Source organism: Sciurus vulgaris (assembly GCF_902686455.1).
Source record: "Sciurus vulgaris genome assembly, chromosome: 1".
In the NCBI taxonomy this organism is placed as follows: domain Eukaryota; kingdom Metazoa; phylum Chordata; class Mammalia; order Rodentia; family Sciuridae; genus Sciurus; species Sciurus vulgaris.
In genome coordinates, this window is record NC_136461.1 from 125240689 (window position 1) to 125259108 (window position 18420).

General features: G+C 36.6%; 1 protein-coding gene across 1 annotated transcript in view; it reads right to left on the minus strand.

Annotated features, from left to right (window-relative positions):
- Window positions 1-18420, minus strand: part of PRKDC (protein kinase, DNA-activated, catalytic subunit) — a 194152-nt gene that overhangs the window by 108263 nt on the left and 67469 nt on the right. The window contains 10 exon segments of the mRNA XM_079137132.1: window positions 4337-4540; window positions 5330-5488; window positions 5938-6070; window positions 6499-6673; window positions 6676-6706; window positions 8898-9121; window positions 12938-13192; window positions 17929-17955; window positions 17958-17984; window positions 17987-18060. Coding sequence (XP_078993258.1) covers window positions 4337-4540; window positions 5330-5488; window positions 5938-6070; window positions 6499-6673; window positions 6676-6706; window positions 8898-9121; window positions 12938-13192; window positions 17929-17955; window positions 17958-17984; window positions 17987-18060 — 1309 coding nt within the window.

Sequence of the window (18420 nt, forward strand, 5' to 3'; positions counted from 1 at the left end):
ATAACTGTAAAGATAATGGTTGAGTATGTGTGTGTGTATACGCATTCTATAACTTTATTTACACATTGACAGCTCTCTCTTGCATGTGTTTATTATTGAGTCTAGATTAGACTAGGTGGGGTATTGGCTAGTTCTTTTTTTTTTTTTTTTTTTTTTTTTTTTTGTTACTGGGGATTGGACCCAGGGGTGCTAACCACTGAGCCACATTCTCAGCCCTTTTTATTTTTTTTTAATTTGAAACAGGGCCTTGCTAAGTTGCTGACGTTGGCTTTGAACTTGTGATCTCCTGCCTCAGCTTCTTGAGCTGCTGGAATTTCAGGCTGTGCCACCACATCCGCATTGGCAATTCTTTTATACCTAGGTCCTATCTCCCCTTCTTCACTCTCTTCCCCCAGTAAAGGTCAAAATTTCCTATTCCCTCCTCTTCTCTTTTTTCAATACTTTCAGTTAGCTTATTATTCCTTCTTTCAGCTGACACCTGCTCCTTACCATGTCTCCCCTCTGATCACTTTTTAAACACTTCAAACTTTCTCTTGCTTGTCCTATTTTCTCTTAAGACAACTGTAATCCCACTAATTAATAGAAATTATGCAGACTATGTAACTTCTACCCCATTCAAACTGTTGTGATTATAATATAGGGAACAACATAGTAGACAGCTACTGTCAAATGACTGATCTAGTTCAGTATTTTATTGTGGGTACTATTGTTAATAGCTGACCCCACCATTCCTATACAGGTGTCAAAGTAGACACCAGTTATATATATATTAAGGTTGTATATCTTTTGCTGACATTAGTGTCATTCCAGGTTCTCCCTCTGTCTAAAAGGGTCTGGAAAGAGACTGGAACACATGAAAATCACAGAGTAGAGATCCTTATAGCTGAGAAATCCATCTCAACCAAGCAACAGCAATCTCACCTCACATACAATATAACCCTACTTGAGCCCACACATTACTTCAACTCAACTCAAAGAACTGAGGAGACAACCAAACCAACAAGGAGGAACAATCAGAGAGGAACCTCAAGTCCCACCCCTTGGAATCTACCCATACATCAAAAACAGAAATAAGTCCCAGAACAAATAAGGTAACTGGATACAAGTTAAAAAGAGGAAGGGGAGGGGCTGGGCTATAGCTGTTGGTAGAGTGCTTTCCTTGAAAGCACAAGGCCCTGGGTTTAATCCCCAGCACCGCAAAAAAAAAAAAAAAAAAAAAAAAAAAAGAGGAAGGGGAACCCATTTCATTTGGTGCATAAGGCCAGAACCGCTGAATACATGAGGAAACAGGCAAACAAATCTCTCCACCAGATTTATAAACCCCTAACAAGGGATCCCAATGATATTGATATGGACAAAATCCCAGAGAAATATAAAAAACTGATTATCAAAATGTTCACTAAACTAAAGGAAGATCTAAATAATAAATTGAGAGCAAATGTAGATGATAAAAGGCCATTTTAATAAAGAAACAAAGTGAACTCAATCAGAACTCCTACAAAAACACAATCAATGAAATTAAAAATTCACTTGAAAGCATTACTAACAGATTAGATTGCATAGAAAATAGACCTATTAAAATGAGAAGTTCTCTAAAACATATCATAATCAAAATGTCTAGCACAGAAAATAAGGAAAAAAATACTAAAAGCTGCAAGAGAAATATCAGGTCACATTTAGAGGCCAACCAATAAGGTTCACTTCTGATTTCTCAATGCAGAAACTAAGATCAAGGAGGGCCAAGAATGAAATAGTTCAAGCTCTAAAAGAAAATAACTGCTCAGTTTCAAAATAAGGGGGGGGGGGGGATAAAAACTTTCCACAACAAGAATATACTAAAAGAATTAATGATTACCAAGCCAACATGACAAAGAATACACAAAGTTAAACTGCACACACGAAAACTCAAAAACAAATTCCAAAGCTCCCAAATAGAGAAAGATCAACAGAAGAATGATCCTCTAAATGAGAATCAAGACACTATTAGATATAACAAAGAATGAAAATGACAGGAAACCACAAACACATATCCACCCTAATGCTGAATGCTAATGGTCTCAACTGCCCAATTAAGACACAGATGAGCAGAATGGATCCAAGAATAAGATACCACTATATGCTATCTATTTTACAGGCAAAGACACCCACAGGTTGAAGGTAAAAGTATGGAAAAACTATTCCATGCATAGAACCCCAAAAATAAGCAGGGGTAGTCATCTCATATCTGACAGAGCAGATTTCAAACAAAAATTAATCAGAAGAGACAAAGTAGAGCTGGGTGCGGTAGTGCATGCCTATAATCCCAACAACTCAGGAGACTGAGGCAGAAGGACAGCAAGTTCAAAGTCAGCCTCAGCAACTTAAGCAAGGCACTATGCAACTTAGTGAGATCCTGTCTCTAAATAAAATATTAAAGGTTGGAGGGCGGCCCTGGGGATGTGGCTCAGTGGTTACATGCCCCTGGGATCAATCCCTGGTACCAAAAAAAGAAAAGAAAAAAAAAAAGTCACTACATCCTGGTAAAGGGAACAATCCAATAAGAAGATAGAATAATAGTAAATATTTATGCCCCAAATGTCAGCACATTTAGTTACATTAAAAAGAATACTCTTCACAGCTTTTGTCACTATGAAATTCTTTTTTCTGCATCCTTCAAGACTGTGTTGTTATTTTTAATCCTGTTCTAATATTTTAGTGGGAACAAAGATAAATGTTCTATCATTTTCACCAAAAGTTTTAACAGATTAAGAACTCAAAATGTTCAATTTCCTAAGTCTCATGTATGTACTATCATTTTATTTCTAACTTTAATAAATACAAATTCCTGGCTAGAGATGTAGTTCAGTGGTAGAGCACTTGCCTAGCAAGCATAAGGTTGTGTTCAATTCCCTACACTGGGAAAACAAACAAAAAAAGCTAGTACGACCTCACAAAATACTCCCTCAATAGCAGGAAAGCACTGTTCAGAATAGGAGGGCTCAACTTTGCATGAAATGATGAACTCCCACTTAAAATCGCCATACAAACAGTTCATGGTTTCTGTCTACAGGTGGGTTACATTTCACAATTCTAGAAGTGTAACAAACCAAAGTCAAAGATTTATTAAATACTGATCTCCAAAGAATCAATGTGAAGAGGCAAAGACAGATATAGCAAGTATATGCAGGAAAGAGTGACTTGGCATAGAGGCCATGAGAAAGCTCTAGTAGTGTGAAGGATCAGTTAATGGCAGGAAGGACAGTTTGGGTCTGCAGGCTTGGTGTGAAAACTATTATTGAAATTGGAGTTTCTCTGCTTTTGTTGGCACATGGGGTCTGCATAAGCTGAAGGCCTTGGCAGCCAAGAAAGCCCATTTTAGTGTTAGCAGTTAATCAAGACTGGGATGTCTGTCAAAGATGGTAGCTGGCAAAGTCAAATTCTTTGCACCTACTATCAAGTGATGTCCTGCAGCTCTTAAGTGGGCTATGCCTTCCAGTGTCACAACAGACCCCAGAAACTCATCACCAATTTCTTCTTTCTGGGTTCTTGTATTATAAATTTGAAGAATAAAATCCACAGATGAGAAAGAGTTGAGTGTAAAAAAGTATTTATTAAAGTGGGAAGAAAAGAGGGCTGCTGCAGGGCAAGAGAGATTGCTGCTTGAGTGTGCTAGTCTAGGGATTTATATAGCTCTTACATCAATGCTATTGGTTCAAATATATGCTATTCAGGTTTTCAAAAAGTACCAATGTTATTGGTCCAGATTTATGTTAATCAGATATTGGAAGTATCAGTGCTATTGGTTAGCCCTGAGTACTAAATTTCTGCAATTTCCTTTTGGGTCTGCCCTCACTTCTGTTGTCCTGTTGCTCACCTGGCCTAGGGCCAGGCCACCATGAGGTAACAGGTTGGCACATCATGTTGAGCCCCTGCACTCACAGGGCAGGCTCTGAGTAGTCACAGCCTGGGCTTGCTACCTGTGCTCCAGTCTGCCCAGGCTGCTGCTCAGGACAAAGGCTTGGATTCATTATGATATCTGGGCAAAAGTCCTAAGCTGTAAGGTTGTACCTATTAGACCGAGAAATTTGGGAGGCATGAGGGAATGGAAAAAATAATCAATGTTTCAACATTCACTAACATTCATTAACTATTGATAAAGATGGTGTTTTGTTTTTGTGAATTTAAAATATTTAAAATATTTACAAAAACTTTTTAAAAATTTTAAAAGTTTTTGTAAATATTTACAAAAACTTTTAACCCTCCAGGAATAAATCTTGTTTTTAAAAAACATTTTGGAAACAGGACTATCTTTTTATAGGCATTATATAAGAAAATATTTAAAGAAAAATTTTCTTACCATTTTGGGATTATCCACTGATGACTTCATGAGCTCTGACACAGTAAGGTCTATATTTTTCAATAGCTCGGCATTGATTATTTCCGAGAATAAGCTATAGAAATACTCTCCATGGGAGAACCTAATGATGCTTGTCTGTGAGTTGCCTAAGGATGGCATGAACAGCAGCTCTTCATTCAGGAGCAGACCCACGAGGCGCTCACACTGTGAAAAAGACAGAAGACCATGGCAAAGGCATATATCAGATGTTACAGAAAGACTCTAGGGTAAAGGTCTAAAGGGTACTTGACATGTGAAGCCTGGGTTCAAGTTTTATTTGTACATACTTCAATTAGTTTTTCATTTTCTAGGTTTCATTTTGGGAAAGAAATCTTCCCTGAATGATTTTGTTTCCAAATTTCTAGAAATCTTACTGCTCCTTGGATGATTGAGTATTTTTAGGGCAAGTATTTTTAAACAATTTAAATGTGATTTTCTACACCAAGGTGGACAAAAGGGCAAGGGAAAAGTCCCTGCAATGGGAAAAGAGACAATGGAAGATGGAATAAAGCAAACACACAGGATTAGCTGCAGAACTCAGCTATACCAGACTGAGACCAGCCTACTCAGTTCAAAGAGTCTTAAAGACTTTTGCTGTGGTGCTTGGGTGCTCCTGGGATTTCCTCCAGAGCCTTCCCAAGATATTCATCTTAAAAACTACCAAAGATAGAGGAAGAAGTCACATGTCAGTTTTATAGTCATAAAATGTTCTCTGCCTAAAGTTCTTTGGAAAACATGACAAACCTAATTTAAGAATATTATTCTCTTTCTTTATTAAAAAAAAAATGTTAATAGTTTTAGAAAGTTAGTTTATTGTAAATCAATTACAATACTTGTCCAGTGTCCAGTTAAGATCTTACCTAACTAAATTACACTTTTCCTAGAGACACACTGCAAGTGAGTTACACACAGCCATCATTAGGATGAGAACAGCACGCAACTATTTTTCCCTACCAGTCCTCCAAAAGCAAAGGCCAACTCCAGGAGTCCATTGGCCAGCTGCTTACAGCTGGGGTCCAGCGATGGCAGACACTGCTGTTCCTCTCCAGGTGCAATGCCTTTATAAACCAGGAAGAGAAGTCTTGTGCCAATAGAATGATGCGAAGCTATAGACTAAAATAAAATTAACATGAAATGCCTAGGAAGAAAACATACTCAACAGAAAAACATGATTTCACTTCTCTCATTAATTAAAAAAAATCTATGTTAGCTGACACTGACAAATGCATTCCAATGTTCAAGACAATCTTCCAAACTATGCTTTCTATGCTACATTATTTTCAATTTGCATTGCTTTGCCACATAGGTGTAATAGCAGTTGGTTCCTAAAGATTTTTAGAAGGCTGCCCTGGAAATTTTCAACTATTCTTTATTTCACTTTCATTCCATATTTACTTTCATTTTATATTCCAGATAAAATCTATACTTTTAGAGCAAGTATATCTGAAATTCTTATTTCAGCGTGCCCTGTAGAATAAGATATTTCACAAAGAAATTGAATATATAGACCAGATAGCATAATCAAACTAAAAGAAATGCAAAAAAAAATTGGTTATGGTTACCTGGGGTGGTGATATAATGTGCAAAAAGTCAGCTCTGTGAAGCTGTTTACAGGCCGACACAACAGAAGTCAGTTTGGTCCTCTCCAAGTGAGTAGCAGGGCTATACAAGTCAATGGCACAAAGCTCCTCAATACTGCCCATGTGAGAGAAATACAAAGAAAAATCAAGTGAATTCTAATTTTGTAATCAGGACACACTGAGGAACATGAAAGATGTATTAAATTCACTAATTACCTGGCTCTCAAATTCGTTAACAAAGTCCTGGAAAACAAGCAGGCAACCCCAGACAAGGCTCATGTGCACTAACAGCCATGGAAACCAAACATGGTGCTAATCACACCTGCAGCTCACTCACCCTAGGTGCAGGGAAGGCATTTCCTAAACATGTGATTTCCAAACAAATGAGATCATTTGCACCATACGCCCCACTGTCAAGACCCTTCCTTAAAGAAACAGGAGCTACAGCAGTTGTGTGTGTATGTGTACAGCTGCCAGGAGCACTGCAATGCACTAGGACCTTAAATTCCACAAGACAACACTGAGTGTGACTTGAGTACCCACCTCTGTGCTGTTACATTTTCCTTCAGGCAAGTCTCCAAGATGTCTTTGTATGGTGACTTCTTTAGTGCTTTCATCAGGTTCACACACACACTGGGAAGATGATCCATGACCTGGACATCACCAATATTGAAACCTATGCTCATGGGCTCACAGAGTGTTTTCACCAAGAGGTTTATAGGTCTGAGTTACACAAATCCTTCTCCAGGAGCTGTAAAAGATGGTTCAAATAAAATTATTTCTATCAGCCAACAGCTATTTTTCACCACAATGCAATGCCTGTGAGGTTGAAAATTTTTACATGACTGGAGGAGTGGTCCAGAAAATTTCCTCTGTTAAGACTGAATAGTAAACACTTTAGATTTTGTAAGCCATGAAGTCTCTGCTGCAATTCTTCAACCCATTCTATCCTGAAGGCAGCATGGACAACAGGTAGATAAACATGGATGGCCATGTTCCAATAAAACTTTATGAGAACAAGCAGCAGGTGGGGTTTTTGCTTTTAGAACATAGTTTCTGGCCCTGGTTTAGGGCACTGCTATATCCCCAGAGCCTACAACAAGGCCTGGCATACAGCAGACAGTGGATGGAGTGATTGAAGTTTGATAATATAATACACTTCACAGTTACATTTACAAATATTTGCAAGTTTGCTTCTAAGGCAGATATTTGATCACAGTATAAAATGCAGCATCCAATGAAACATTTTAAAAAACTATTTCCTATTTTATTCACATATCTAAAATCTGAAGGGTATGTAGGTTTTTAAAAATATATTTTTAGTTGTAGATGGACACAATAACATTATTTTAATTGTTTATTTTATGTGGTGCTGAGGATCAAACTTGGTGCCTCACACATGCTAGGCAAGCACTCTACCACTGATCTACAACCCCAGCCCAGATATGCAGTTGCAGGTTGAGTACTTATCTCAAATCCTTGGGACCAAAGTATTTCAGATTCAATCCTTTCACATTTTGGAATATTTGCATAGTTGAGAATTGCTGCATCCAGCACAGCCAAACTTGCAGTACAAGTAAAGGGAGAAGGGGGATTAGAAAAATAAAGACTCACAAATGCAGATTTTGAAGATAAATCTGGGATCAGGTGAAGTGCTATTCTCTGATGGAGTTATGCCAGCAATCTTTATTTATATATGTCTCATTATCAGGTTAAAGACTATGTAAGCATTATTCTTGGTATTCAGGAAAGTTACAGAAACTAGGACATCAATGTAGATTTTCCGAGTTGCAAATGTTAAGAGTTTTGTGTAGCTCTCAAGAAAGTTCAGTGTTAAATTACTGGAGTTGTGGCTCAGCAGTAAAGTGCTTGCCTGGCATGTGTGAGCCCCTGGGTTTGATCCTCAGCACCGCATATAAAATAAATAAATAACATAAAAGATCCACTGACAACTAAAAATATTTTTAAAAATTTTTTTAAAAAAGTTACTTTACAACGAGCAGGCTCAGGAGAAGCGGAGCTCGAGAAACAGTGTGGTAAGAATTCCTTTATTTTCAGGAGCTATGTACCTGAGATCAAGGTCAGAGCTGATAAGACTCATGCATAGAGCCTCCTCACACAGGGCATTACCATAGCAGCTAAGTATCCTGTGCCCTTGCACAGGAACATTCCTAGGCATCAGGCATGCCATAGCCATGAGGTCATCAGGGACCCCCAATCTCAGTCACTGCTCTCCACAGAGAATCACCAATCCAAAAATCTGAAATCCAAAATGCTCCAAAATTTGAAACTTTTTGAGTGCTAACATGATAATTCAGTTTCATATTTTAGAACATTCTGAATTTCAGAATTTTTTGATTAGAGAGGATCAACAAGTATTTTCAAAAACTGATTGTACATCATGGTAACTACAATGAATAACAATGTATTACTGGACAGGTGGTACATGTCTGTAACCCCAGTGACTGGGAAGGCTAAGGTAGGAAGATCACAAGTTTGAGGCCATCCTAGACAAGTCATTAAGATCTTGTCTCATAATAAAAAACATAAATGGATAGGAATGTAGCTCAGTAAAAGAGAGCAACCCTAGGTTCAATCCCCAGTAGCTCCCACACACACACATACACACAATGTACTGTATACTTGAAAACTGCTGAGAGTAAATTTTTACATGTTCTCACAATAACAAAAGAAAAAGTGAGATATTATATATGTTCATTAGTTTAATTCAGTCATTTCACCATGGATACAAATACCAAAATGTTGTACACCATAAATACAAAGAAATTTTGTCAATTAAAATAAATAAGTAACAATGGATAAATCTTCTGGCAATGGAAAGTTTCAGAGAAGCCATAGCCATTTCTAATAGGAACTTCTAAAGCATTTTTCCATTGCTGAGTTCTAATATCAAATTAACAGAGCAGCAGAAGAGACCCTACCTTCCACCCTTCTGGAGAGGTGTTGAGCAGGGTTGTGGTAAATTCCATAATCCGGACGACAATTGTGCATTTACTGTAGTTGTACCTTTCCTCCTCATGTGGGCTGGGTCTGCTTCCTGCTGCACCAGTGCCAAAACACTTTTCTGCTGCTGTGATATCATGCATAGCAATACTTTCTAAAAAGAAATTCACTGACTTCAAAACTGAAGACTGTGATCCAGTACCTAGAAATAATTACATTAAAATATGAATATATGCTTCTTCCTAACTCCACTAATATTAATATAAAGTTCTTTCTTTAAGTATATAGATATATTTTCAATTTAAAAAATCAATATTCTGGGCTGGTGCTGTAGCTCACTGGTAGAGTGCTTGCCTTGCACTTGATCCAGGACTAAAATTTTAATCTACTAAAATAATGTCAAACCCACAAAGATGTGTTTATAAGAACGTTCATTTAGCATTGTTCTTACTTACGAAAAAAAACAACCTAAACATAGTTGAAAGGGATGATATAGATAAATTATGACAGTGGTCTTTAAGTAAGTGTGGATGGGCACTGGGCATGTTATGCAATCAATTTTTGTATCTATTGTACATCACTTTTTTTTCTTTTTTTAAATAAACTCATCTGTGTGGACACAATCAGACTGTTTTCTCTTGTCCCACTCACCGTGACCAGTCTCTCACCTAACATACTGCTAATCTCTCCCTCACCTCACTTAGTCCAGTACTCCAGGACTAAAAACCTTCTGACCCCAAAGAGACAATCTGAAATATTAGTATAAATGTTCCAAGAGTGAATAAAGGTAATGACTACGTAAGAAATTTATACTTGTGAGGGCTGCCAATTCTTTTTCACAAAAGATAGAGAAAGTGAATCAAAATGTTAACACACTGTTAAAACAATTTAACAACAGATTGCTATGCAGTCAAAGAATTGAGACCATATATTAAGAATTACATTCTTGGGGTTGGGGTTGTGGCTCAGTGGCAGAGTGCTTGCCTAGCACATGTGAGGCACTGGGTCCTATCCTTAGCACTGCATAAAAATAAACAAATAAAGGCATGCTGTCCATCTTCAACTACAAAAAAAAAAAAAAAAAAAAAAAGTTTTAAAAACACTTAAATTCTCAAACATCAAATATCCTTGAATCCAGCAAAAATACATTCCCACAACATATTTGAGACCAGCCTTAGCAATTTAGTGAGGCCCTAAGTAAATTAGTGAAACCCTAGCTCAAAAAAAATAAATAAATAAAAAGGGTTGAGGGTGTAGCTCAGGAGTAAGTGCCCCTGGTTCAATCATTAGAACAGCAAAAAAAAAAAAAAAAAAAAAAAAAAAAAAAACACACAAGAAAAAATTCCCTAAGAATGCATTTCTCAGAATATATTCCCATCATTAAGCAATATGGACTAAACAAAAACAGATCTCTAACATATAATATAATTTAACATTTATCTATAATAGTTATTTATCAAATTCTTATATTGCTGTGGTCATAAGAAATATAATGTCCCCTAATAATAATAAATGTAATGACACTGAAGAAATCTTTAAACATGCTGATGCTTTTTAAAAAAATTTTTTTTTTTTTCTTGCAAAGGCATAGACAGGATTATAAGTGAAATCTGAAACAAGAAACATAATACTCTAGGTGAAATAGCATGAGGGGCATGGAATCAATTCAGAGAGACTGCAAAATTTCCAATAAACAAACTGTATTTTAAAGTTGATGATATTAAATATAAAACTACTATAGCACTTAGGGCACACTGGATTAATTTTTTAAAAATACTATTAAGTTTTATCTTAAAACAGCAAGAAGAATGCAAAAAAATGAGAAAATGAACAATAATTTTTACAAGAGTAAACACTAAACTATTACTATAGTTTTAAAAAAAATTTTTTTTAGTTGTAGATGGACACAATATCTTTATTTTATGTGGTGCTGAGAATTGAACCCAGTGCCTCATACATGCTAGGCAAGTGCTCTACCACTGAGCCACAACCCCAGTCCCTGTTAATAGTTTTTATCACTGAAGGAATGCAATGAGGGGAGAAGGTTTTGCATGTTTTCCTTCCTGTACTTTTTCCTTATTAAAACTTTCTGATAGCTCTTAAAACAACAAATTTAAGGTATTATTTACAACTGAACAGCTAACATTGGTGAAAGGTTTATAACTTCTTGCAGAATCAAATAAACTCTGTTTCTAAACCTCAGCACATGCATGCACACACACGCATGTGCACACACACATGCACACTCCTCACTAGGCTCAGCTTCTACCATCCTCATGCTAAAAACCAAGACCTAGTTCCTTTCCCCAAATTTCCATAATACCAACTGTTTTTAAAAAGTATTTTTAGTTGTAGATGGACATATCTTTATTTTTTTATGTGGTGCTGAGAATTGAACCCAGTGCCTCACATGTGTTAGGCAAGTGCTCTACCACTGAGCCACAACCCCAGACCCCCATAATACCAACTTTGTCTCTGATAGAACTGAAGAGAAAATGACAATTCTTTTAGTAATTCAGCCACAACTAAGCACTAGAATACTGGATGCTTCAAGTTAAAAATCATTTAGCTGGGCACAGTGGCATAAGCCTGTAATCCCAGAGGCTGAGGCAGGAGGTTTACAAGTTCAAAGTCAGCCCTCACCAACTTAGTGAGGTGCTAAGCAACTCAGTGAGACCCTGTATCTCAATTAAATTAAAAAAAAAAAAAAAAAAAAAGGAACTGGGGATGTGGCTCAGTGGTTAAGTGCCCCTGAGTTCAATCCCCAGGTACCAAAAAAAAAAAATCATTTAGATAATAAGACATATTCCAAGTTACAAGTCTGGTTCAACCCATGGGAAAGAGGATTTACAAGAAGCCTGGCTGAAGAACTTGAAGCAAAGGGCACATATGCTAGCTGACAATTCCATATGCTCCATCCCCAAGAGTCACCTCCTTCCTCATATGTCCCACTGAGGTCACTAGAAGGATGAAGCTGAACACCTCTTTTCTTCCAGCATGGACTAAAGAGCACACACTTGGATCCTATCCTCTGCAAAAAGCACTATTACTTCCACAGAATGATCAAAAGTTGAAGGAATATGAAAATGTGAGAAAAATAATACTACACAAAATCTTGGAATAAAATCATAGAATTCCTGTCATGATGAACGCTTTTAATGTACTACATGCAAACAAAAACCTCTAAAGGGCTTTACAAATGGATATGAAATGGCTGACAGAGGACTTGGCTTTTATATGTTTTATATGTGGCAGAGCACTTGACTTTTATATGTGAAGCCCTGGGTTTTGATCCTCAGTACTCCAAGAAAAACAAATAAAAAATACATATGGAAGTTCTGGCCAAGTCTGTGCAGGCTGTATTTTGTCATTCATATCATACTCATTGTGAAATTAAGTGATGATGCAGTTTGGATGAGTGTCCCCCAAAGGTCTATGTATGAAAGGCTCTTGTGCCACCGGCTCCTGTGGCAAACTAGTAGATGGTGGAACCTTTATAAGGTATGCCCTAATGGGAGAAATTTAGGGATTGGGGGCATATCCCTGAAGGAGATATTAGGACCCTTGCCCCTGATCTAGATATATATATCTCCCTCTCTCTCTCCCCCTGTTCCCTGGCTGCCATGAGGTGAGCACCTGCCTCTGTCATGTACTCCCAACACTATGTGCTGCCTTGACAAAGGCTCAAAGGCAACAACAACAACCATGGACTGATACCTCAAAACCATGAGCCAAAATAAATCTTTCCACTAATTAGAACAAATAAAAAATAATAATTAAGAAAAATTAAAATAAAAAAATAAACCTTTTCTATTTGTAAGTTGATTGCCTCAGATGTTTTGTCACAATTGAAAGTTGACTAACACAAATGAGAATGCAGGTAAAACTCTTTGCCCAGACTAAGTAACCAGAGTTTGCTATCAGTGTTGTTATTATCATTTGACATGGCAGTGAGCTGTCTACCCAGGATGAGGCCTAGCAGACTGGCTGTGCTAACTTAGGGGTAAGTTTTACCTACCCAGGACCTCACAGGCTTCCAGAGTCTTCTCTTCGATAAACGTGTTATAGCACTCCAGTGCTGCTAGGAACAGGTCCAGCCACTGCAGGGTCACTCGAAGGCTGAATGGCCCTCGCAAATGGAAGAGAGTTGGTTGAGCAAGGATGCCTGATAGCTGATCACAGCCTGTGCCTCCCCCTTCAAATATGTTTATGAGAAAAGAAGTATCTTCTTTCTTAATAACATCTTTCAACCACAAATAAGGGGATTTGTTGCCTTAAAAAGAGAAACACAATTAAAATGTACATATAAATAACTTCCATATCATTAAATTTCTTTAATCCTTGTGTCTATTTAAAATTTCAGAATGATACAGGATAATCTTTTATTTTACTATCACACTCATAACTTGTTTCGTTAGTTACTTCCAAGGAAGTATTTCTATCAAAGTCACTCTCCTTGGTTGTCTTAAACACTACAAAAAACGGTTGGACATCATTTGAATAGATATATACTAATACCCTTTCCCTGGAACTGAACAGGCACTTCACAGAAGAAGAAATACGACTGGTTGACAAATCTATGAAAAAATGTTCAACATCTCTAACAATTAGAGAAATGCAAATTAAAATTACACTGAGATTTCATCTCACTCCAGTCAAAATGGTAATTATCAAGAATACAAGTAACAATAAATGTAGGCAAGGATGTCGGGGAAAATGTTTGTTCATACGTTGCTGGTGGGACTGCAAATTGGTACAACCACTATGGAAAGCCGTATGGAGATTCCTCAGAAAACTTGGAATGGAAACACCATTTAAGCCAGTTATCCCATTCCTTGGCATATACCCAAAGAACTTAAAATCAGCATACTACAGTGATGTAGGAGTTCAGTTCACAATAGCTAAGCTGTAGAATCAACCTAAGTGCCCTTCAACAGATGAATGGATCAAGAAAATGTGGTATATATACAAAATGAAATATTACTCAGCCATAAAGAAGAGAAATCATGGCATTTGCTAGTAAACGGATGGAACTGGAGATTGTCATGCTAAGTGGAATAAGCCAATCCCAAAAAACGAAACGTAGACTGTTCTCTCTGATATGTGGATGCTAACACACAATAAGGGAGTGGGGAGGGAAGAACAGAAGTTCATTGGATTAAACGTAGGGGAATGAAGGGAAGGGAAGTGGGATAGGAATAGGAAAGAGTAGAATGGATTGGACATGACTTTCCTATATTCATATATGAATACATGACTGATGTAACTCCACATCATGTACAACCACAGGAATGGGAAGTTATACTCTGTGTATGAATATGTCAAAATACACTCTACTGACATGTATGTCTAAAAATAAAAAATAAATTTTTTTAAAAAATACCCTCTCCCTGTTTTTTTAAAGTAACAAAAGAGCACTGTGATTTTCGGATTCTGGTACTAGCTGTTTTGCTCACAGCTGGGTAAATCTGGCTTCTCTCAATCTCAGTAATCCACAAATGAGATCAGTAATATCTATCTCTTGGGCTAATACAAACATTAAATGAATTAAAGTAAGTAATATATAAGCATGTGTTTAGAATATCATTTACCACATAGTAAGTATAGTGTTTGTTAAGTAAAAATCAAATGATCTGCTTTTCTTCTTTTTTTTTAATTTTTTTTTCTTTTTTTGGTATAGAAGATCAAATCTAGAGCCTCATACATTGTAGGCAGGCAGCTCTAACCCTGAGCTATATCCCCAGTCCTTTTTATTTTGAGACAGCCTCACTAAATTGCACAGGCTGGCTTTGATTTTACAATTCTCTTGCTTTAGTTTCCCAAGTTAGTTGAAATTAGAGTTGTGTGCCACCACACACAACTTATATGACCTGGCTTTTTAAAAGGTATTTTCTTATTGATATTAAACTTTTTCTAAATCAAACAAGAAATATATAAAGTTATATTTTGTATTCTCTGGTATCAATGGTTCTAAAAAGATTAAATCATTCTTCCTCATTATAATGAAGTTTAAAAAAAGCCAAAACAATAAAGTATTTCTGATGTATTAAGAAGACATTTTTCTATTTCATTAAAAAAAAAAAAAAAAAAAAAAAAAAGGACAACATTTCATGAGTTGGTCAAGTGTGGTGGTGCACACCTGTAATCCCAGCAACTCAGGAGGTTGAGACAGGAGGATTTCAAGTTTGAGGAAAGTCTGGGAAACTGAGAGACCCTATCTCAAAAAATAAAAAACAAAAGAATAGGGCAGTTTATATATTAAAGGGGAACATTTTATTACTTTTACTAAGAACAGTCCAAGGAAATGATAATGCTGAGTGAAAAACAAAGATATTTAAATTCCATATCAAATGCTACCAAGAAAGAAGAGAAAGTATCACAAGAAAAGACAAAGACAGATCAAGAAACAGAGTAAGAGAAAGGATTCTCAGCAAAAAGAGAAACAGGTCAACAACACACAAAACATACACTCATGTCCTCCTTCTGAGCCTCCTCTCCATCTGTGTCTGGCCTCCATGCAGCACATTCACACTCATTCTTGGGTCTCCATGTTCAGAAAACATTGAAAAGCTATGCCTCCCAGGCAGTCTGACACATATTATAGGGATAAGCCTGCATCTGTTGTCATGTTCACAGGCCCAGAAGACCCACTGCACTATGACACTGTCCTTTAAAAAACATTGTAGGAAAATATACTAAAGGAGAGGCATAGAAGAGATACACCAAAGGAAACTCATTAATTTGATATGAATTATATGCTGGGAGAAAGGCAAGGCTCACATATCAGCTGGTATCTTTGGTTTACCAAAAATAATTCTGAGAGGTAGATCTCTATTTATTTAGTTCAAAATATACAAGAAAAGTCAAAGAAACGTCTGGGATCAGTGAAGCAGATGGCACTAGACACAAAATCTGAGGTGGGGGGTCTGCTGATAAGTAGTTCTACCTATGTAATACCTGGGCTGCAGTTCCTTTAAAATAGCAAAACATATACTGCCCTATTCTCTTCATTGACTGACTTTACAGAGTTTTTATGAGAATGACTTAAAAGATTTTAAAAAATTTATAAACTAAAAGCAGTCAGCAAATTTAAAATACTAATCATGTTTTGAAGCAAGTCTCTAAAATGATACATACTTCCATTATTTATATAGAAGTACAGTACTATATATTTTTTCCTATTTTGCTAGTTGTAGATGGACACAATACCTTTATTTTGTTTTATTTATTTTTATGTGGTGCTGAGGATCAAACCCATTGCCTCACAGGTACTAGACAAGCATTCTACCATTGAACTACAACCCCAGCCCCTATATTATATATTTATGTGGCACATATAAAATATGGTATGACTATAATACATGAAACACAGTATATAACATTAGAATATACTCTACAGTATAAAAAATTTAAAAATCTTCTAAGTAAACCTAACTACAGCTCACATTCTTCTGTGCAATGACTAGCCTTCCTGCTCAGAGGCACATGCCACACACACAGTGTCCTGGCTCCAGACTAGTGACCAGAGTACCAAAGGGGGAACCCTAGGCCTGGCTCCATCCTGGGACACAGCTTCCCCACTTCGAATCTACCAAACCCAGGTTTGGATTTAGTAGAGAAAATAAAACAATACATTCCTGATAAATATAGTAATTATTTCAAGCCCATAAGTGCAATTTAATGTTTAATGAGAAATTCCTCAAAAGAACAGGGTCACTGCTTTCCTTTATTATCACCTGAGATCATTCAGACTAAGTACTATGGGAATTTCTTATTAATCATCTGTTGAAATAGAACTGCATTATTTCATTAAATTAATATTTTGAATCTTAATTGAATATTATGTTAACTTCAATGGCCATACAACCCTACTTATTCTAAATGGGATAAAAGAAGAAAAACTAGCTGGGTGCGGTGGTGCATGCCTATAATCCCAGAGGCTCAGGAGGCTGAGGCAGGAGGATCTCAAGTTCAAAGCCAGCCTCAGCAAAAGTGAGAACTAAGCAACTCAGTAAGACCCTGTCTCTAAATAAAATACGAAATAGGGCTAGGGGTATGGTTCAGTGGTCAAGTACTCCTGAATTCAATTCCAGTATGCTCCTACCCCCAGCAAAAAAAAAAAAAAAAACGCAAAACAAAACTATACTAAAATATGAGATACTGGGAAAAGCCAGGCATGATGACGTATACCTATAACTCCAACAGCTTGGGAGGCTGAGGTAGGAAGATCACAGGTTCAAAGCCAATCTCAGCAACTTAATGAGACCCTAAGCAACATAGCAAGACCCTGTCTCAAAAAATTAAAAGGGCTGGTGATATCACTCAGTGCTTGAGTGCCCCTGGATTCAGTTCCTGGGCACTAAATAAATAAATAAGACACTGGGAAATTCTAAATTTACTTACTCTGTACCATTTGATTAACAATCAAAAGAACTCTTTCTATAAATCTTTCAGAAATATAGTCATAACTTATCATCTGTCACATAAATCTGAAACGATTACTTAACATACTTATTTTTTATTTATTAGAAACATATTACAGGGGCTGAGGCTACAGTTCGGTGGCAGAGTGCTTGCATAGCATGTGTGAGGCACTGGGTTCAATCCTCAGCACCACATAAAAAAAATTAAAATAAAGTCACTCTGAACAAAAGAAAAGAAGAAAGAAACATATTACAAGGGTTGGGGATGTAGCTCAGTGGCAGAGCACTAGCCTAACACATGTAAGACCCTGGGTGGTTCAATTCCCAGTATCATCACAAAAAAAAAAAAAAAAAAAAAGAGAGAGAAAGAAACACATTATAACACTCATTTAAAAATTAGAAAGATCATGTGTTTTGTTTGTTTGATTTTTATCTCAGAAGCTAAATCTGTACATTCTATCAAATGATTGGCTTCAGGATATCTTTCACCATTAATTCGGAAGATTGTTTTTAACAATATGCATCTTTAAGTTATTGGCAAAAGCAAACTCAAACCAATAATTCTTAGAAATGTAAAACCACATACCTGGCAGTAAAGGAACAAATTTATAAAGAGTTCTATGGATTTATGTCGACATTCGTCTGGGGCCTTCCACAGTGAGCTAAAAGCCACTTGACCAGATCCGATAAACATAATGATGGTGAAGGTGGGAATCCTCTACCAAGAGAGAACACAATGTCATTAATATGCTCTCCAACTTTCAACATTTAGCTATACAACGGTCTAAAGAGTTATAAGCTCAATTTTACCAGACTGATATGTGCAAAAAATCTCATTAAAAGGCACTGAACTAATTTGAAATGTATTATCATTAGAATGTAATCAAAACATTACAGGTTAAATGGACCTGAACAGCTGCTGACCATTTTTTATTATTTTTTGATCTGGGGAAAAATTTAAAAATATTATACAAATGAACACCACCAAATATTTTTTTGGTTTCCATTCTTTTTTTTTTTTTTTTTTTTTTGGACTCTGGGGCACTCAACCACTGAGCCATACCCCCAGCCCTATTTT